The sequence below is a fragment of the Octopus sinensis genome, linkage group LG18 (genome assembly GCF_006345805.1).
Source record: "Octopus sinensis linkage group LG18, ASM634580v1, whole genome shotgun sequence".
In the NCBI taxonomy this organism is placed as follows: domain Eukaryota; kingdom Metazoa; phylum Mollusca; class Cephalopoda; order Octopoda; family Octopodidae; genus Octopus; species Octopus sinensis.
The window spans coordinates 47,369,231-47,392,904 of NC_043014.1; the positions used below are offsets into that span (position 1 = coordinate 47,369,231).

The following is a 23,674-nucleotide window of genomic DNA, read 5'->3' on the forward strand; positions in this document are numbered from 1 at the left end:
AAGTGAATGGTGTGAATAATGAACTAAAGTAGAAGCATAATTGATTGCAAATATCAGTTTGGGGAGTGGAGAGGTGATGGAAATAAGAGAGGGTCTAGGAAGTGGCGGGGTTGATAAAATAGTTTGCAGAGCGGTAGTATAGTAAAAACCATAGAAATCTGAGAAATAAGATATGAAATGGTGGTGGTGGTGGTGGTAAGAGAAGGATGCACAGTGACCGAGATGGAGGTTAGAGATATGTAGGGCTGGATATACTGAATGACAGATGTGAGGGTGGGGCAAGAGCTCAGGGAAATGGAATGTTTAGGGATCATTTTGAGATGTGGGATGAGTGACAAGGGGAAGTGGTTCCAAGGAGTGGAATAACTTGTAGCATTGCAGGGTCATATAATTACAACACCTGAATGAGAAGTGCTGTTGTTAGAAGAGTGCGGCTCTATAGTTAAGGAACATATCATCTCAGGTTCAGTTCCACTGCACGGCACCTTTGGCAAGTGCCTTCTGCCATAGCCCCAGGCCAACCAAAGCCTTGTGAAAATATTTATAGAGGGGAACTGAAAAGATCCCAGCATGCACACGTGTGTGTGTGTGTATGTCCCCTTGTCTGGATATCATGCGATGGTTGTAAACAAGCCAAAATAAAAATCAAATGGAAATTGTAGTTAAGATACCCATGCCGGTGACACGTAAAAACACCATCTGAATGTGGCTGATGCCAGCACCGCCTGACTGGCATCCGTGTTGGTGACATGTAAAAAGCACCAAACGATCATGGCCATTAGCCAGCCACCTCTGGCCCCTGTGCCGGTGGCACGTAAAAAGCACCCACTACACTCACGGAGTGGTTGGCGTTAGGAAGGGCATCCAGCTGTAGAAACACAGCCAAATCAGACTGGAGCCTGGTGCAGCCTCCTAGCTTCTCAGACCCCGGTCGAACCGTCCAACCCGTGCTAGCATGGAAAACGGATGTTAAACGATGATGATATATATATTATCATCATCATCCTCATCATCATTTAGCGTCCGCTTTCCATGCTAGCATGGATTGGACGGTTCAACTGGGGTCTGGGAAGCCAGAAGGCTGCACCAGGCCCAGTCTGATCTGGCAGTGTTTCTACGGCTGGATGACCTTCCTAACGCCAACCACTCCGTGAGTGTAGTGGGTGGTTTTTGTGTCTATGTTTGCCTCCTCCCCCACCATCACTGCTTGACAACCAATGTTGGTGTGTTTATGTCCCTCTAACTTAGCTGTTCAGCAAAAGAGACCAATAAAATAAGTACTAGGCTTGAGAAATAAGTCCTGGGGTCAATTTATTTTATCAAAACTCTTTGAGGCGGAGCTCCAGCACGGCTGCAGTCAAATGACAAACAAGTAAATGAGTAACAGAATAAAAGAATATGTATATTCTAAACAATCACATAATCCCAAATCTAATCAATAAAAAAATTACTTTAAAACACCTCTCCACAACAACCCCACTAAAACCCTAATTGCCACTCCACTCAAACTCACACAACCAAGGAAGATTTTAACTGAATGGAGACTATGTAGAGGCAAGGTTAACTTTAATGCATCACAGTCTTAGCTGACAACAGCATTCCTGTCAAAGAGTAATTAATGTGTTGTATTTCGAGGGATGGTCGTTTTTTTTTCTTTTTTTTTTGGCTAAATAAACATACACACTATTAAGTGGAGCAGGAGCACACACAAAGATGGGAAGTGTCGCTGAGGAGGTCACAGATGTATAAAAAAAAGATTTCTAGACAATGGACATGAGTTAAAATAAGAACAGATATATAGTAGGTGTGTTTATTTGGCAAAAAAAAAAAAAAATGGCCAGGAGTAGCTGTGTGGTAAGTAGCTTGCTAACCAACCACATGGTTCAGGGTTCAGTCCCAGTGCGTGGCATCTTGGGCAAGTGTCTTCTACTATAGCCCCGGGTCGACCAATGCCTTGTGAGTGGATTTGGTAGACGGAAACTGAAAGAAGCCTGTTGTATATATGTATATATATATATATATATATATATATATATATATATATATATATGTATGTGTGTGTATGTGTGTCTGTGTTTGTCTCCCTAGCATTGCTTGACAACCGATGCTGGTGTGTTTACGTCCCCGTGACTTAGCAGTCTGGCAAAAGAGACCGATAGAATAAGTACTGGGCTTACAAAGAATAAGTACCGGGGTTGATTTGCTCTACTAAAGGTGGTGCTCCAGCATGGCTGCAGTCAAATGACTGAAACAAGTAAAAGAGTAAAGAGTATCCCAAAATACAACAATATCTGTTTCAACACACGGTTTCACATCAGGAATCTTGCAACACAAACTGATAAAAGTTATAAATTTGTAGTCTATAAAAGTATTAAGTAACCCATCAGAGTAATGTAAAATTGTTTTTATTATGACTCTTTTACTCTTTTACTTGTTTCAGTCATTTGACTGCGGCCATACTGGAGCACCGCCTTTAGTCGAGCAAATCAACCCCGGGACTTATTCTTTGTAAGCCTAGTACTTATTCTTTCGGTCTCTTTTGCCAAACCGCTAAGTGACGGGGCTGTAAACACACCAGCATCGGTTTTCAAGCAATGCTAGGGGGACAAACACACACACACATACATATATATATATATATATATACATATATACGACAGACTTCTTTCAGTTTCCGTCTACCAAATCCACTCACAAGGCATTGGTCGGCCCGGGGCTATAGCAGAAGACACTTGCCCAAGATGCCACACAGTGGGACTGAACCCGGAACCATGTGGTTGGTTAGCAAGCTACTTACCACACAGCCAAAAAAAAATATTAACAAGACCACTCAGAGAGCGCAAACCTCCACCAAAGCAACACCAACATTCTCCCTATGATTAGCCAGAGATAATTTTTAAAATGAGAATATCTGATATAAACTCAACTGCTCTCACAAACGAGAATACTTAAAATGAACCCAACTGCTCTCAAAAATTAAGTAAAAAACTGGAAAAATAATCCAGATTCCTTGTCCAGTATCAAATTGATCCCCAAATCCAATCAGTTTATGCCAGTCATGAGGCCAAACATCCCTGAAAATTTCATCCGAATCCATCCTGTGGTTCTTGAGATATCTTGTCTATAGACAAACAAACACAACTGAAAATAATACTTCTGCCTACACTAAGGCGGGAGTAATAAATATATATATATGTCATTGTTCAGTTTTATTTCAAGATTTCTTGCCAAGAAAGAGCTGGTTTTTAACCTAGATTCATTGGAATTTTAACACCAACAACAGGGTATGTATGTATGTGTGGTGTGTGTAGCATATAACTGACTCATCTATGTTAGAAAGTTTATATGTTGTATCCAAGCTTGCAGAAATGTTAGAACTTTCAATGATGCGATGAGGAAACAGGTTTATAAGGAAATTAGTGATGATAGTGTGAGTGAGTAATTAAGGGTTTTATACTTGATGCTAGGAAGAGAGAGACAAACATGATTTGGTATGTGGAAAGGCTGTGTTGTAGCCAGAAGTCCTGTGACTTGATCCCACAATCATTGTTGGTGTTGATAGTTTTATACTCTTTTACTTGTTTCAGTCATTTGACTGTGGCCATGCTGGAGCATCGCCTTTAATCGAGCAACTCGACCCCGGGACTTATTCTTTTGTAAGCCCAGTACTTATTCTATCAGTCTCTTTTGCCGAACCGCTAAGTAACGGGGACATAAACACACCAGCATCAGTTGTCAAGCAATGCTAGGGGGACAAACACAGACACACAAACACACACATGCATATATATATATATATATATATATATATATATATATATATATATATACATATATATGACGGGCTTCTTTCAGTTTTCGTCTACCAAATCCACTCACAAGGCTTTGGTCGGCCCGAGGCTATAGTAGAAGACACTTGCCCAAGGTGCCACGCAGTGGGACTGAACCTGGAACCATGTGGTTGGTAAACAAGCTACTTACCACACAACCACTCCTGCGCCTTTATATTTAGGAAGAGTAAACAACTTGGCTCATTGGTAGTCTTCATTGTATCTATCCTAATGTTTTGAGTTCAAATCTCATCATAGCCAATGTTTCATTTAATTTTTTTTATCGTAGTTTGAAACGTACCAGTAATATTAGTAGAAGTAGATTTCTTCCCTCATAAACAAATTGATTCTGACCAGTCACTGGTAGGATTGAGTTTTTCTTTACATTCTGAGATAAATCCTGACTGGGTTGTCTTTGTGTTATGTACCAGTTATGAACTGGGGTTGTTTAAATTGGCTCTTCAGAGTCTCAGAATGTGTGGCCAACAGTTCTGTGACAAATAAACCATCATCGTTATTATTATGATAGCGAGGTGGTAAGTTGGCTGAATCATTAGCACGCTGGGCGAAATGCTTAGTGATATTTCGTCTGCCACTATGTTCTGAGTTCAAATTCCGTCGAAGTCGACTTTGTCTTTCATCTTTTTGAAGTCAATGAAATAAGTACCAGTCATGCACTGGAGTCGGTGTATTTGACTAGCCCCACCCACCAAATTTTCAAGGCCTTGGGCCTAGAGTAAGAATAATTATTATTAGGATAGAAAGGATTGGTAGAGTTGTTAGCATGTTGGTCGAAATGCTTAGTGTGGCATTTCTTCTGGCCTTTACATTCTGAGTTCAAATTCCGTTGAAGTCAACCATACCTTTCCATTCTTTCAGGGCCCGATAAAATAAGTACCAGTGGAGCACTGGGGTCAATGTATTCAACTATCCTCCTCCCACAAATTTCTACAGTAATAAGGATTATTATTATTATTATTATTATTATTATTATTATTATTATTATTATTATTATTATTATTATTATTAATAATAATAATACTAATAATTAGGTGAGCTGGCAGAATCATTAGCACACTGGACAAAGTGCTTTGTGACATTTTTTTAGACTTTACATTCTGAGTTCAAATTCCACTGAGGTTGACTTTACCTTTTATCCTTTCGGGGTCAAAAAAATAAAGTCCCAGTCGAGCGCTGGTGTTGATGTTTTTGACTTGCTCCTCTCACCAAATTTCAGACCTAGTGCTTATAATACAAACAATTATTATTATTATTATTATTATTTTTATTATTATTATTATTGATATATTTTATAAAATAAAAATCCCCAAAACACATTAAACAAAAGAAAAAAAGTTTCCATAATTGAGTTAAAGAGTGTGATTATAGTAAATTGAGTCAGGATGCTGTCTCCCCTTGGTACCCCTGTTCTCTTCACCCCTACCGCAGCCCCCCAGTAGAATTAGCTATATTTAGGAAGCAGCAGCAATTTCTGGGGGGGGGGGTGGTACTGTCTTTCTGACTACTACAGCTGCTACTGATGATCATGATGATCGTGATGATGCTGTTGGTGTTGTTGTCATACTTCTTCCCCCCTCTCTCTTTGTCTTCTCTCACCACCACCCTTTTCCTGCTGCTGCTGCTGCTACTATTTCTACAATACCCTTTCTCCCCCACTCCTTGCTGCTAGTCTATTACTGACATTATGGTAGACAACAGCCTTCATCTAACTGCTCCTCCTCTGCATTCTCACTCCTATGGACAAATAATAGACTTTACAGATCACACAAATCAGGTATATTTTTCTCTCTCTCTCTATCCTCCTCTCTCTCCCTGTGTGTCGTCACACCTCATCTCCCTGCCTTTCATTGCCTCAGCTATAAAAGATTTCCTTTCTTGCTGTTTGGCCCCCTACTTGGTCAAGTCAGCTAATAATAATCGAAGGGTATGGCATACCAGTCACGACCATCCCGTCTTATTTACAGGCATGCCACACGAGACTACAATGTCGGCCCGGCCCGCGTGATATGAGGGTGATTTGACTAGTCTTTCTAGCAGCTCGCCGCCGGATCGTGTAGATTGTCTCGTTGGATCTCCGTTGTTATGTGTTATCATTGTTGTTGTCAGTTCTAACCCCGCCCTTGTCCCATTAGATACAACCAGGACATAGCATGCTTTAAACTATAAAAACTTCTCACAAAATATACTTTTGCTGTTGTTGTTTTGTATTCTGCCACCCCTATTTCTAGACTTAATGTTCCAATATCGTGTAGATAGCTATAACCCTTTTAATCAAGTTGATGATGATGATGATAATGTTGATGTTATTTTTGTATAATTTTGTAAATAATGTTTATCATTCTTTCCTTTTATTCATTGTGTGTGTGTGTAGGTATGATGACGAGCTGGCAGAAATGTTAGCACGCCGGGCGAAATGCTTAGCGGTATTTCGTCTGCCGTTACGTTGTGGGTTCAAATTCCGCCGATGTCGACTTTGCCTTTCATCCTTTCGGGGTCGGTAAATTAAGTACCAGTTACGCACTGGGGAGTCGATGTAATCGACTTAATACCTATGTCTGTCCTAGTTTGTGCCTTCTATGTTTAGCCCCTTGTGGGTAATAAAGAAATAGGTATTTCGTCTGCCGTTACGTTGTGGGTTCAAATTCCGCCGAGGTCGACTTTGCCTTTCATCCTTTCGAGGTCGGTAAATTAAGTACCAGTTACGCACTGGGGTCGATGTAATCGACTTAATACCTATGTCTGTCCTTGTTTGTCCCTTCTATGTTTAGCCCCTTGTGGGTAATAAAGAAATAGGTATGAGTCTATGTGTGAATGTATAACTGTTTATATAGGTATGTTTCGTGTGTGTGTGTGTGTGTGTATAGGTATGAATGTGATTATTATGTATATATATACATATATAATTGAATGTTCGTATGTCTGCAGGAATGTTTGTAAATATTTTTGTTATTGTCCAAAACAAGATGCAGAGCAAAATAATTAATAATAATAAACCACCAATACAGCAACAACAACAACACTAGTGATAATAATGGTGATGGATTTTTTTTCTTTATTGTTACTGCCAACACCCATCCGTTTGTGCATTTAATATATATATATACGCAGTGTTTGTATGTGTGGATATAAACAAAACAAAGTTAGACTAAAATGAGGAGTGGGACTCAGACGCATTTTACATCTTGGCAACATTTTAAAACGGTTTTTTTAAGCTTTCGTAAAAATCAGCAAAATATTATTTATATGTGTATATATATATATATATATATATATATATATATATATATATATATATATATATTACTCTTTTACTTGTTTCAGTCATTTTGACTGCGGCCATGCTGGAACACCGCCTTTAGTCGAGCAAATCGACCCCGGGACTTATTCTTTGTAAGCCCGGTACTTATTCTATCGGTTCCTTTTTGCCGAACCGCTAAGTGACGGGGACGTAAACACACCAGCATCGGTTGTCAAGCAATGCTAGGGGGACAAACACACACATGTATATATATATATATATCTATATATATAACGGGAAGCTTTATGAAAATAAACAAAAGACGAAGGCAGGTGGAATACAAACAAACAATTGTATTAGTATGGCGCTCAATTATATATATATGTATATATATATACATATATACGACAGGCTTCTTTCAGTTTCTGTCTACCAAATCCACTCACAAGGCATTGGTCGGCCCGGGGCTATAGCAGAAGACACTTGCCCAAGATGCCACGTAGTGGGACTGAACCCGGAACCATGTGGTTGGTTAGCAAGCTACTTACCACACAGCCAATATTTAATATAATTTAAGAAAACAATAAACGTCACCCATGCCCAGATGCTGGTGAAAGCACATGAGTTAGGTTAGGTAGGACCAACGCAGTATTCTGTTTGTCTCTTGTTGTATTGTAATGTGGTGCAGCCAGAGGCCCCTGTGACCATGTGACACAATGTCCTACCATTTCAATACTTCTGAAATTCAGACACTAATGCTCCCTTCTCCAGCATATATGTACCTTTCTACTATAGGCACAAGGCTTGAAATTTTGGGAGGAAGGGTGCTAGTCAGTTTACATCAACCCCAGCGCTGAACTGGTACTTACTTTATCAACCCCGAAAGGATAAAAGGCAATGTCAGCCTTGGCAGAATTTGAACTCAAGACATAAAGTCTGCTTAGTATTTTGCCTAGCACAGTAACAATTCTCCCCCATTATATTATTACCATCATTTATACACACCAAAAGGGCCAAGTTTGCTCCTCCTGGGGATATTCAGGACTGTGAACCTCATATTGTCCCATGCACTTTTTTTGGGGAGGGCTAATTTTTGTTTGTTTCTACTTGACTTCAAAGTTTGATATTCCTGTTCTAGACTACATTTGTCCCCCCCTCCCATAATGAGTATCTATTTGACTAATTACTCATTGTGTGTTGGCAGTGAATATTTTGTAGTTAAGATTTGTATCTCATCGTGAAATTGTTCCACTTTAGGTGGAATAGTGAGTAGTGTTGTTTTATATATATATATATACAAATTGAGATAGGGGTTGTAAGTGCAACCCTCCAGTTTCTCCATTTTCTTATTTTGTATATATATATATATATATATATATATATATATATAAATGAAAAATATTTTAAATAGATAATAATAAAGATATGACCGTGTGTGTACCATTGGTGATTTTTTTCCTCTGTCTTCCCTTCTCTGGATCTTTCTTTCTCCTATGTTTCCGACGAAGAGCTCTGCTCGAAACATTAAACCCTCCTTCTTCCCTTCCTTCCTGAGTGTCCAATAATACTATATTTGTTCCACGTCCTCGCGTTGTTGTGTTTTCTCTTTGCGTTTTCATGTTTGGATTAACTTTATATATATATATATATATCTATATATATATATATCATCACCATTTAGCATCTATTTTCCATGCTGGCATGGGTAAGATAGTTTCACTAGGGCTGGTAAGCCAGAGAGCTGCACCAGGCTCCAGTTTGTTTTGACTTGGTTTGTGCAGTGGAATGTCCTTCCTCATGCCAACCACTCCGCAGAGTGTACTGGATGCCTTTTACGTGTTACCAATACAGGTACTTTTTATGTGTCCCTGGCACTGGCCAAGAACACACACACACACAAATGATTATGAATTAGAGCTAATTTCAAAATTATTGAAATTAGTTGAGAATTTTCAGTTGACATTCATCCAAGAATAATAAAACTAAGATCCAAACCATGTTTCCTGACAAATTAATGAAAAAATATTTAAAATCATAATTAAGATATTTCCTCTTTATCATCTGATGAAATTGTATCAGTGTCTCTCAAAATTATAATGATGCCCTTCACAGTAGCAGCTTCTCAAATGAAATGCAATATACACCTCAAAATTTCCAAAAGCATAAGATTGGATCTAGAAATAGGCGCAGGAGTGGCTGTGTGGTAAGTAGCTTGCTTACCAACCACATGGTTCCGGGTTCAGTCCCACTGCGTGGCACCTTGGGTAAGTGTCTTCTACTATAGCCTCAGGCCGACCAAAGCCTTGTGAGTGAATTTGGTAGACGGAAACTGAAAGAAGCCCGTCATATATATGTGTGTGTATATATATATATGTATGTGTGTGTGTATGTTTCGCTTCACAGCCGATGCTGGTGTGTTTACCTCCCTGTAACTTTGCGGTTCGGCAAAAGAGACCGATAGAATAAGTACTAGGCTTACAAAGAATACATCCTGTGGTCGATTTGCTCGACTAAAGGTGTTGCTCCAACATGGCCACAGTCAAATGACTGAAATGAGTAAAAGAGTAAAATATTTCTTGGTATAATCTAACTGAATTTAAATTTTTATCGTTTTCTGATGACCCATAAAATCAGATCTTTAGCAGAAGTTCAATTGAAGTTCTTGTTGCAATTTCATTTGCTTAATTAATCATTTAAATTGACTTTTCAATGTCAATTATATTGTCTCTTCTCTTACCTGTAGTTGTATTGATCGAAACAATTGCCCTTTCAACAGTAATTGTTTTTCAAAAGCATTACTTTATTGTGCTAAAGTAAAACCAGATAATAGCAGTGCATTCATCTCTTGCTTTGAGATTCACTGAAATAAAGGTTTTAACAGCATACTCATTCTTTCAAGCATCTTTTATCTTTTTACTTGTTTTGATCATGCTGGGGCACTGCTTTGAAAAGTTTAATCAAGCAAATCAACCTCAGTATTTTTTTTAACACCTGGTACTTATTCTGTTGTTTTCATTTGCCAAATCACTAACAGGGTGTAAAAAAAAAAATCAACACCAGTTGTTCTGGGGGAGGGGTGGGAGGGTGACAAACACACACACACATACACACACACACACACATACATACATACATACATGTGTGTGTGTGTATGTGGAAGCACAATGGCTCAGTGGACTCGTAGTCGTAGGATCATGGTTTCGATTCCCAGACCAGGCGTTGTGAGTGTTTATTGAGTGAAAACACCTAAAGCTCCACGTGGCTCCGGCAGGGAGTGATGGCGATCCCTTCACGTAGATCAGTGGTTTCTTGGGGCTCCACATACGATTTTGTTGTTAAAATATATCTGCAATAAATTGGTTATACTTCTGAAATACACAAAATATTTTAACTTTTTTTTATATAGGCGCAGGAGTGGCTGTGTGGTAAGTAGCTTGCTTACCAACCACATGATTCTGGGTTCAGTCTCACTGCGTGGCACCTTGGGCAAGTGTCTTCTACTATAGCCTCAGGCCGACCAAAGCCTTGTAAGTGGATTTGGTGGACGGAAACTGAAAGAAGCCCGTCGTATATATGTATGTATGTATATATATATATATTATATATATATATATAATATATATGTGTGTGTGTGGTGTGTGTGTGTGTGTATATGTTTGTGTGGCTGTGTTTGTCCCCCCAACATTGCTTGACAACTGATGCTGGTGTGTTTACGTCCCCGTAACTTAGCGATTCAGCAAAAGAGACTGATAGACTAAGTATTAAGCTTACAAAGAATAAGTCCTGGGGTCGATTTACTCGACTAAAGGCGATGCTCCAGCATGGCCGCAGTCAAATGACTGAAACAAGTAAAAGAGTAAAAGAGAGAGAGTAAAGAGAGTTCCTAATAATATTTGATTATAAAAATATAATAATAGGATTTTTTAATCGTCAAATGTTTATTAGGGTCCAATAGAGTAAAGTAGGAGGGTCCATAGACAAAAACATTGTTGAGAACAGACACACACACACACAAATTGTAAAGTCTGTAGAGATTCCTAAAGAATGTTCCTAAAGAATGTGATTTTGCATTGTCTAAATAGTTTTAAAATACCAGTCAACCCCTCTTTGTCTTTCCTCTGTTATTTCAGGCTTACTCTCCCTAGTGTATGACTGGCATTCAGTTTGTTGACCCTAGAAGAACCGTAGCCAAATACAAACATGAGGGTCATTCCACCCCTAAATGTTAAATGATGTAATGAAATACTGCAAGCTATGTCTGGTGTTCTACATCCCTATCTTTTGTACCATTCCACCATGACAATGGCAGGGGCAGTGGTTTATGGGGATGCTGGTTGTCTCTCCCCTTGCCTCAGTCAAGTTGACCTACGATCAAGGGCATTCCAGCCATGACCAACCCATCTTTCTTTTTGACATAGTGTAATCTAGGACAATTCTATCCAATGTGCCCTCCCTTTTTAAAGATTGTAGTGTATAATTTCGGAGATTTTAGTTGCTATTTCTAGCGAGTTCCTTCATTAACTTATCTGTATGTCAGTAGTTTCTGGAGTGGTGGCCAGAGTAGGTCCAGATGAGGCAGACTTGGTAATATCTGTTCTTTCTCTTCATCTGTTACTACTGGTGTGTATCCCCCCTCCAGTACAATTTTTGGGGCTTTTTGTGGCAGGATGGGTTGGGGATGGAACTGAGAAGGGGGCATGGTGGTCTGGGTATTTGTTGTTGATTTTGCCCCCAATGGCAGCAGACACTTGTCAAGTTTAGAGCTTTGCTGTTACATAGAAACTTCAATATTTTCACTTCTAACAACCCAATACACAGCTTTGTGTTTTTTTTCATTTCTTTTGACACCTCTCCCCTCTCTATCTAGTTAAAATGGTGAATCATTTCTCTGAAACTCACAGATACCATACTACACGCACAAACAGAAAACACAGATTCCACACTACACATGCAAAGTTCGCTTCATATACATACACATACTGATGGTTGTCTATCAAATTCCACAATGTCCATCTTCACCTTCATGTCTTGTTTGATGACCATCATATTTTCCTCAATTAAAGTGGTCTTACACTACCCTGGTTTACCATCTTCAGCATTTCTGCCTCCCTTATGACCACAGGTGACTCTACACTGGGTTTATCTGTGTCTGCTACACTATGGTGACAGGTGTCCCTATTCTGGGTTCGTTAGTGTCTCCTACAGTGACAGGTGACCCTACACTGGGTTTATCTGTCTGCTACACTAAGGTGACAGGTATCCCTTTGCTGGGTTCGTAAGTGTCTCCTACGGTGACAGGTGACTCTACACTGGGTTTATCTGCCTGCTACACTAAGGTGACAGGTATCCCTTTGCTGGGTTCGTAAGTGTCTCCTACGGTGACAGGTATCCCTATGCTGGGTTCGTAAGTGTCTCCTACGGTGACAGGTGACTCTACACTGAGTTTATCTGTCTGCTACACTAAGGTGACAGGTATCCCTTTGCTGGGTTCGTAAGTGTCTCCTACGGTGACAGGTGACCCTACACTGGGTTTATCTGTCTGCTACACTAAGATGACAGGTATCCCTTTACTGGGTTCGTAAGTGTCTCCTACGGTGACAGGTGACTCTACACTGGGTTTATCTGTCTGCTACACTAAGGTGACAGGTATCCCTTTGCTGGGTTCGTAAGTGTCTCCTACAGTGACAGGTGACTCTACACTGGGTTTATCTGTGTCCGCTACACTATGGTGACAGGTGTCCCTATGTTGGGTTCATAAGTGTCTCCTACAGTGACAGCTGACCCTACACTGGGTTTTCCCTTTACACAACGACAACCAGTAACCCTGCTGGATTCATAAGTGTCCCCTACAGTATGATAACAGATGACCCTACACTGGGTTTATCTGTGTCCGCTACACTAAGGTGACAGGTATCCCTATGTTGGGTTCGTAAGTGTCTCCTACAGTGCAGGTGACCCTACACTGGGTTTATCTGTGTCCGCTACACTAAGGTGACAGGTATCCCTATGCTGGGTTCGTAAGTGTCTCCTACAGTGACAAGTGACCCTACACTGGGTTTTCCCTCTATATAATGACAACCAGTAACCCTGCTGGATTCATAAGTATCCCCTATAGTATGATGACAGATGACCCTGCACTGGGTTTATCTGTGTCCTTTACACTGTGGCAACAGGTAGCCAGCCCTGTGCTGGGTTTATGAGTGTTCCCTACAATATGGTGACAGGTGTCCCTACACTAACTGGGTTTATCTATCTGTGTCTCCTACCTTGGGATTTTCAGTTCAGGGTTTTAAAGCCATACCTCTGTCACATCAACGGTACACATGGGGAGGCAGGGGTAAATATTAGCTTAGCATAGGAAAATAAAACTTTTCTCACAGCCCAGTGTGGTGGGGGTGGTGGTGTTGTTGGTGGTGGTGGTGGGGGGAGTGAGGAGGGGAGAGCAAAAGCAGGCCACTCTAGAGATCTGTCAAGTCATTCCTGTCACCATTTCAATGTAACTTCAGGAATGTTTGGTTCATTTTAGAATTCCTGTTTCCAACATTGCTGAAGTGGTTGTTTGGTGGTGGTGGTGGTGGTGGTGGTGGCGGCAGTGGTAGCGGCGGTTGTGCTAGTGCAGTTGTGCCAGCACGGTGTCTTGGTGATAGTGTAGTATGGTGTGGTTGTGGTGACAGTGGGTTGTAGTTGTGTAGATATTTCTGTAGTTGTGGTAGTAGTAGTAGTGGTAATAGTAACAGAGGTACAGGTGGTAGTGGCGCTAGACACTTGATTTGCTCTTTCCTCTACTTCCTTCTCTTCACTCCCCCCACCCCGATTATATCTTATTGAATGAATACTATATGCCATGCCACCACAATTACCATCACCACCACCACCATATTACACAACACACCACCACTGCCACTATCTTCTGGCAGATCATTTGTACCATCACCATCACCACCACCACCACCACCAACACCACCACCACCACCAACACCACCACCACCACTACAACCACTACCACCACCACCACTACAACCACCACCACCACCACCACTACAACCACCACCACCACCATCACCACCACCATCACCACCATCACCACCATCACCATCACCACCAACACCATCACCACCACCACCAACACCAACACCACCATCACCATCACCACCACCACTACAACCACCACCACCACCACCAGGCCCTTACAGCTGTTATTGTGTTAACTCCTTCAACTTGACTAATCCCTCATGTTAAGGTCACCCCCCCTCCCCGCCAGTCAGCCGGTTGGAATCCTACCTGATTGTTTCAATCGATCTCATTAAACAAGACATCATTCATGTAAAGGAGAGTGAAGGGGGAGGTGACGTAAGTGGAGTGGTAGTGGTGGTGGTGGCTGTTGTAGTATGTGGTGTGTTTAGAACCCGCTCCTCAATCTACCAGTCTACTCTTGAATCTGATCCCACTTCATTCAGTAACTCTAATGATAGCTTCTAGAATGAGATCAACATCACAACATCTCTCTACTTCTTCTGAGAGACCCTGAAACAGAACCAGGAGGGAATTCCTACTGAAATAATAAATTCACTTGGTTCTATTTCCATTTAACACACACAAACACACACATTCTCTCTTTCTGTCTCTCTCTGCCATTGTAATATCCATGGCAAAAGCATGAACATCACAACATAAACATCTTTGAATGCCTCACTGTATTATTATTATCATTATTATTATTGTCCCAAGTTGGCGAGCTGGCAGAAACGTTAGCACGCTGGGCGAAATGCGTAGCCATATTTCATCCGCCATTACGTTCTGAGTTCAAATTCCGCCGAGGTTGACTTTGCCTTTCATCCTTTCGGGGTCGATAAATTAAGTACCAGTTACACACTGGGGTCGATCTAATCGACTGCCCTCCCCCTCAATATTGGGCCTTTTGCCTAGAGTAGGAAAGAAACGTTTGCACGCCGGGCAAAATCCTTAGCTGTATTTCGCCTGTCTTTACGTTCTGAGTTCAAACTCCGCCGAGGTCGACTTTGCCTTTCATCCTTTCGCAGTCGATAAATTAAGTACCAGTTGTACACTAGGGTCGATCTAATCGACTGGCCCCCTCACCTCAAATTTCGGGCCTTGTGCCTAGAGTAGAAAAGATTATTATTGTATCCCAAGTTGTCAGCTTCAACATCACCTCTGCAATAATCTACATAGGTTTGATTCAACTATTTTTACAGTATTTTCTGGCATGCAACTTGATGTAGTATGGACTATCGTTCCAAATCCTGCTTCATTTCACGTGGAGTTCTCGGTCCTCCAAAGTTATCTTGGTGTATAAGTCAACCTGCCATTTTCAGCTGTAAAATTAGGTCTGAAAATTTTTGACTTTTATGTCAGAGAATACAGTACCCTCTCCACTTCTCTACAGTTCCTCCACTGTCACGAGATAGATGCAATATGATATTTCTTCATGTAATTGTGAAAATAGTTTGATCTTCCACACACACACACACACACACTAGTCTAAATGCTGTGTTTGGTGTCAAGAAAGGCAAGCACTAAGAGGAAACACTAACAAGACAGAGACACGTTCGACCTTTCAGGAGCATCCAAGCCAGTGTCTTAACGAAGGAAGCTGTTATTTAATTAGGATGAAATCCAGAATCCAAGGAAACTGGCTTCATTTAATTAGGCTCATTAGAATAAAACAAGAAACGATGACATTAATCTAAATCCTTAAAATTGTTTTAGCCCGAAAGCCGCGGCCATGCTGGGGCACCACCACTATATATATATATTTTATATATATAAAATACATATGTCTCTATCTCTGTCTGTCTGTTCTGGAGATGTACTTGCATAGTAAGTGCCTTGATCTGAGATCGTGTGCTGAAACAAAAACAATTGCAGTGTGGAATGTGTTTATAAGATGTTTAACCCTTTAGTGTTCAGATTATTCTATCAAACATAATGCCTATTGATTCCCATTGATTTGAATTAATCATGCATTATCTCATATCTTCAAGATCTTGATGGTGTAATTACTTAATGTAGAATAACATTGTAGGGTAGGTGTGAGAGCCTGGATCTGGTCAGTTTGAACATAAAACAGATTAGCTATTTTGGCCGGATATGGCCGGGTTTAAATACTAAAGGGTTAAAACATACACAAAAAAAAACCGTTAGATTCATGTCAACATCTAAATTTAATTTCTGTCAAAATATTTTCGTTGCTTTGAAACCACGACCTGTTCACTGACTAAACTTTGTGCTGCATCTCTAATTGCCCCATATATATATATATATATATATATATATATATATACTCTTTACTCTTTTACTTGTTTCAGTCATTTGACTGTGGCCATGCTGGAGCACCGCCTTTAGCCGAGCAAATTGCCCCCAAGACTTGTTCTTTGTAAGCCTAGTACTTATTCTATCGGTCTCTTTTGCCGAACTGCTAAGTTACAGGGACGTAAACACACCAGCATCGGTTGTCAAGCGATGTTGGGGGTGACAAACACAGACATACAAACATACACACATGCATACATATATATATATATGCACATATATACGATGGGCTTCTTTTGGTTTCCGTCTACCAAATCCACTCACAAGGCTCTGGTCGGCCTGAGACTATAGTAGAAGACTCTTGCCTAAGGTTCCGTGTAGTGGACTGAACCCGAAACCATGTGGTTAGGAAATGAACTTCTTGACCACACACCTACAACTATATATGATATATTAAGAAGTGTGTGTGTGTGTGTATAAATTTTTATATATATATGTATATATATTAATAAATTCATACATATATATATATATATATATATATATATATATAAATTAATATAGACAACCAGCACAATGTATTACCAAAAAGGAAAACTTTAATTGTTACTAAATGTAGCTAAGGGCGTTTGAACACCTACATTGCTAGAAATAAGAGCTAAAATGCTCTACTTCTGTAACTAAAGCACATAACTGTGTACATATATACTGACAGGGACTCTAATTGCCCCATATATATATTTGTATTATTTAGTACATTATGACTCAAAAGTTCCTCAGATCTTCCTGTTGTCAGCTCTCAATAGTTCTTACAATAATTCTCATGCGTTCCAACTCCAAATCTTACTACACTGTGCCCTTTAGTAATAAGGACAGTGTGGCCCGCCCATGCTGACAACAATGCCACATGATACAGTTTATTACGTCGCTGCATCAAGTGTGTAATATATCATGAGTTTAATCTAAGTGTAGTAGTTAATCTCTATTGGATGTCGTTTGAGGTCAAGTATGGATATTCATCAAGTGGTCACTTGAGTTTAAGATCTGAACAAAGGAGAGACTGTTTCAGTAACATAGGAAATGTTTCAGAGAAACGACTATAAAAGTCTGAGATAATGTGTTGGGGGCAGTTTTAGTTGGAAAGGTCACCATGGATGGATGGCGGTCAAAAATAGATGTTGTCTCTCAGTGTTGCGGCAAGGAAAGATTGGTAAGGCCTGTTGTACTTGTTGGATAAAAGTTTGTTTATTGTTTCCCAAAAGTAGTCCCCACCTACCATTTCTAACCCCTAAAGTTCTGGTCTATGGCCCCCATCTACTGCTTACATTGAATAAACTTCCAATTCTTGTTTGACATGTGCAAATGTTTTGGCTGTAATTACTGTAGAGCAGTGGCTCCCAAACTTTTTAGAGTCGCGACCCACTATTTATCACACCAGTTTATGATGACCCACTTACAAGTCTTGAACTATCTCGATAGACAGCAGTTAATCAAAGCTAATGCGTGATTTTATAACTTTTTGCGACCCACTAAGATTCCGTTTGTGACCCATCTGTGGGTCGCGACTCATAGTTTGGGAACCACTGCTGTAGAGACACGGTAATGCAGAGATGGGCAACAAACATAACAAAATCCGTGGAATAAGCTGCCAGACGAGATGGTGAAGATGCCGACGACCGCTCGGTTCAAAGTCTCCCTTGACCACAAGTGGCCTGAACTCTTTACATGAACACCACCCTGTACATAACTCCATGTCCCCCTACATGGCCTTGCTTTTTTGCTTTTTGAGCCAAAAAATTAACTAACTAACTAACTAACTAACCTCAACTTCTCAGGATTTATCAAACTAGATTGACAACTTGGAATCGGGGCTATGGTCCCCACCCAACCAAGAGAAAAAATTGATGTGGTTATTTGAGTGTTATTGTTTGTGTGTGTCTGGATAAGATTTGGAGAACGGTTGAGCTGTAGCAATTTTGTGGTGTTGTTGTATGTGCTTCTCGCTGTTACAGCCGTGTTTATTAGAACAGGCTGTAAACTGTGAGCGGCACCTCTAAGATGGGTGTCTAGGTAGATATTTAGAATTCATTGTGTACACCCTGTCTGTTATCACGGGAGTCAGTTTTAATGCTTTCTTCTTTCCCAACTTGATGAGGTGAATCTATCCTACTTAATGACTCAAACTTTCACATGCACACTTCCTCTTAAACCAAAAACTCTCAGATACTATCTCTGTAGTGATTAAATTTCTTTCCTTGCTCTTATATTGGCATCTCCCTCCCTCCCTTCCACCTCCCTCTGTCTCGTTCCCTCTCTCTCTCTCTCTCTCACTCACATTTGTTCATCAGTCTCTCTCTTACTCTCAAGTAATTATACTTTTCCATTACAATATTTTCAAACCTACTGTTATAAAACTTTCAGACCAATAATATCCCCAACCCCACAAATTACTAAAAGAGAGAAAGAAAGAGAGAGAGGGGGGGGGGGAAGAGACCAGCTCTTACCTTTGGATGGTCAGCTGATGTGTCTGTTTCCTTTAGGTCATGTTGACATGAAATATAAACACGCGAAGGTTGATCTCCCTGGGCCTATATCCAATGGTGTATCTTTTTCTGATATCTTATATAGACAGTACACACCTTCATTCTGTCTAACTTTGGCATCATATACTCCCCCCCCCCAACATGTAGAGAGCCCATCATTACCAAAAACAGCATCATCATCATTAAAATTGTTTAATCTTCAGTTTTACATTGTTGATGTGGGTTGGATAGGTTTGTGTTGTAATGGAAATTGTACACCCTTCCCACAGGACAAGTGGCATGAGTCAGCCACTATAAAGTGAAACGACATCAACCAATACAGAGAGTTGTGCGTCAGTCGTTGTAGATTCCGTTGTATGAGTTCTCAGTTGGAGTCAAGTGTCAGTTATGTGTTATAGTCGAGTTCGAGTCACAGTCAAGGTAGAGGGTTCAAATTTGGTGTCTTGCAGAGCTACCAGCAATAGCATGATAGCCGAAGTGGTGTATTACCATTCCGGTTTAGAAGAGATACACTGTATCCGATACCAAGAAAATATCATGGCTACTAGAGTAGATCCAATAGATTATAATTGTGGAAAACACCACACCATAACAGTTTGTAATAGGAGCACATCATGAAATCCTGTTTCTATGTCATCCTCAGATGACTTTGTCCTACCATAGCCTCTTTTGTCCTAGCAATCTCTCTTGTTCTCCCAGGGTATCCCATATCTTTGTACTATATATCATAGTCTATCCTGTTCTACAGAAGTTTGCCATAGTCTACTTCTACAATTTGGAGCAACTCTTCTCTATAAATTATTATCTTGACATATATTGCAGAATATGACAATGTGATGTAATACTAAACCTTCAGTAAACTATATGATCCTCACAACCCTTCAATGCTTCCTACCCAAAAAGCTGTTTGGTGGTTACTCACAAATAATTTTTTTGTTTGAGTGAGTAGATCTGATGTTTTACTCAAACAGGATTTGAACCTGCAAATTCAAATCCTACCAACCCTTTTGATACCAACTTGGCTGAAACCGCCTCTGGCTCTGTAATGCAAATGTCTTGTTTTCATAAGTTCTGAATTAAAATCTTCCACTTAACCTTAGTCACAATTTATGTTCCTATCATTAGCTAGTCACAATTTATGTTCCTATCATTAGCTTAATGATAACTAAGTTATTTTACTAAATTGTTTGTTATATCTAAAATTAATTGAAAGAAACACAGAGCATCTCAACAGAAATATGGTAACGAGGGTTAATTTCATTTTGCTTTTTAAACACAAACATGTCAAATGTGTGTGATGGTTCTTTGAGCTATCTTAACCCCTTATGTACACAGAAGATACTAATAATTAGTTTATATGTTGTTTGGTTTTATCTTTCACTTGTTTCAGTCATTAGACTGTGGCCAAGCTAGAGCAATGCCTTGAAGAAATTTTAGTCGAATGAATTGTTCCCTGTACTTATTTTAAGCCTGGTACTTTATCAGTGTCTTTTGCAGAACCACCAAGTTACAGGGATGTAAACACACCAACAACTGTTGTCAAGAAGTGGTGAGGGACAAATACACACATAAAGGCACACACACACACACATACATATACGATGGGCTTCTTTCAGTTTCCATCTATGAAATCTACTTGCAAGGCTTTGGTTGGCCCAAGGCTAAAGTAGAAAACACTTATCCAAGATACCAGACAGTGGGTCTGAACTCGGGACCATGTGGTCAAGAAGCAAGCTTCTTACCACATGACCACACCCGTACCTCCACATGGCTAACACTAGCTTTCACATCTGTATTACTGAATAATCTGTTCAAGGTATTGAACAAATAAGCACAGGTCTCCCATCAGTCTTTTAAGGGAGTCTATAGTCAGTTATGTGAAGGCGCATGGCCTAGTGGTTAAAGTGTTATACTCAAGATTGCAAGATCAGGGTTTCAATTCCCAGACCAGCGATGTATTACTTGTCCTTGTACTGACATTCACCCCGGGTGGGTTGAGTCGGCTTCTTCTACTCATGGAAGAAGTTTTGTGGGAATATGTGGATTTCACAAGCGGTCCCTAACAATCCCGCATGTGGAGACATCCTTTTTGTTGCAGATTGTCTGCAGACGCAGGGACAGAACGACCGAGGAGCCTCCGGTTGCCAAAGCAGACACTCCGAGGATTTTCACCAGAGCCCTGTATGCCAGGTTGTGACCCTAATACCACTTGGTGTCAGACCAATGTGCCTTGGGTGGCCCTACCAGGAACCGAAGTTCCTGGCGGCATAGCTCTGACACTACCCATTGCCAGCGTCCCCACCACGGTGAGGAGGGGATGGACTTTGGGGATGCGATGTATTGTGCTCTCGTAACCCTGCAACAGACTAGCCTCCTATTCAGTGGGTATGTTGGCTTGCCCACCTAGCCAGCCAGGGTAGCATCATTTGATGGCTGCAACAATGCAAGGGAGTGCATTGTAACTAGCAGGGTATAACAGCTGAAAATCTGGTTGATACAGTTAGTCAGTTATATTGACCCTAGTACTTGACTCAAATCACATTTTATCATTTTTTAAGTAAAAAAAAGATACATTTGGACAATGTTGTATTCAAAAAGACTGGATCTGTTTTTTATCTTTTATTTGTTTGTCTTTGGACTGTGGCCATGCTGGGGCACCACTTTGAAAGGTTTACTTGAATAAATCAAACCCAGTATTCTTTTTAAAGCCTCACCTGACCCCAACACTCTACACTGCAGTGTCACCAAAACACTCAGACGATTTAAAGGGTTATAGTGCTCCAGGCAGTAACAGAGGAATTCAAGACAGGTTACCCCTGGGAGCTCCACATTTAATTTGTCTTATACCTAACTTTTCTCTCAATACAGTTGCACTTTGTCAGTCGTGCACACTGATGTTGCACATCCTGCAAACCATATTACCTTCATTCCTCTCTGGTTTACACATGTCCTCTGCATTCAGAGCCCATGTTTCACTACTATGGAGTATAGCTGTTCTCACACAAGCATCATGCAATCTACCTTTCACTCTGAGAGAGAGTCCTTTTGTTTCCAACAGAGTTGGTAATTCTCTGAACTTTCTCCATCCTATTCTTATTCTAGAAACAGTATTTTCTGAGCCCAGGTAGAGGGTAAAGTTAGACATAGGGTCCCAGTGCTGAGAGGGTTGTGGGTCTTGCTCAACGAGAAAGTGTCTCCTCGCTGCATACATGCTACTTCTTAGCAGCCTAAAAACATTGTCCAGCCTTGATGCAGCTGTCAGGTTTCCGATATAGGAGGCAGTGTTTTGGGGGTTAGATACCCATGTACCCTACTCATCCACCTGCTCACCAACCAACCTACTTACCTGCCTACCCATCCATCTACCAACAAACTTACCCACTGTATAACTGTACTACCTGTTTTGTCCAACACCACCATCACTATTGACAACCGACATAGTGTTGTATACCGACACCAGTTCTATTGCTAATAGAGCTTACCTTGCACATGCACAAATGTGCACACACACACACATATATGCATGTGTGCACACACGTATATGCACGTATGCATACATACACACAAATGCACCCCCCAGAAACACGAATGCACAACTACACACGTGCATGTGTGCGTGTGTGTGTGTGTGTGTGGCATGTGTCTTTGATGTGTCTTTGTGTGTGGTAAAATTGTGTTGTTGTGTGTGTGTGTGTGTGAGCATCTTGTAGCAGCTGGAAGTGATGCAGAGAGGCAAGTCACATGGCACGGGAGGGGAGGAGGAGGCGGGAGGCGGGCGGAGAAGGAGAGGAGAGGGGGGGTTTCTGCAGCTATATGCCCATATATGGTTGTGTTGATTGAACGATAGACAATAACGGAGTGATAGAGTGGCATAGTGGTGCTGGTCGATGATTACTTTGAAACCTGGCTCTGCCCGCGTGCACACACACACACACACACACACACACTCTTTTTCTCTCTCTCTCTCTCTCTCACACTCTTTTTCTCTCTTTCAACACCCCCCCTCCATCATATGCACAGTCATGCATACACATGAGCACATGCACAGCCACACCTATTAAAAATATAATATGCATACTATACATGTGTCTGTGCTGTGTTTTGCATAAATAAATAGTACATTTTTTTACACACACACACACACACACACACAGACAGATGATAATTTCAGCTGTTTGTTGTGTGTATATTATATACACATTCGTGTGGGGAGTACTTTTTTGCTTCTTGCTTGTAAATTAAAACCTCTATTTGTGTATATGTGTCTCTGTATGTATATATATATATATATATATATATATATTAGAAGAAATGAGGTACTCAGAACAAATCGAATGGTTTTATATTTACAGATATTTATTTGTATATTACATTTTTTATATATATCATATAACTTAGGTCATGTATTAGCGCTTTATCCCTTTCTAGTGGGGTTTTCAAATCAAACTAAGTATATATATATATATATATATATATATATATATATATATATATTATATATATATATATATATATATATTAGAAGAAAGTGGTACTCAGAAAATCGGATGGTTTTATATTTACAGATATCTATTTGTATATTATATTTTTTATATATATATCATATAACTTAGATCATGTATTAGTGCTTTCTCCCATTCTAGTGGGGTTTTTTTCAAATCAAACTAAGTTCCTGTGTGGGGAGTTTTGACCATTTTTATAGTGGTATATACATATAACGTACTTGTTTACTTGTCTGACTTTGCTCCATGTGTGTGTGTGTGTGTGTTTGT

At 40.2% G+C, this 23,674-nt stretch overlaps 1 protein-coding gene across 10 annotated transcripts in view; it reads left to right on the forward strand.

The window, feature by feature from the left end:
* Window positions 1-23,674, forward strand: part of LOC115221295 — a 355,773-nt gene that overhangs the window by 183,118 nt on the left and 148,981 nt on the right. Inside the window, exon 1 of one of the 10 annotated variants that reach the window (XM_029791445.2) lies at window positions 5,510-5,625. The exons of 8 other annotated variants lie outside the window; for them this stretch is intronic. In XM_029791445.2, coding sequence (XP_029647305.1) covers window positions 5,536-5,625 — 90 coding nt within the window. In that variant the 5' untranslated portion in view covers window positions 5,510-5,535. Of the gene's footprint in view, window positions 1-5,509; window positions 5,626-17,494; window positions 17,570-23,674 lie in introns of those variants that run through there. One more of the 10 variants, XM_029791451.2, reaches the window with a different exon arrangement.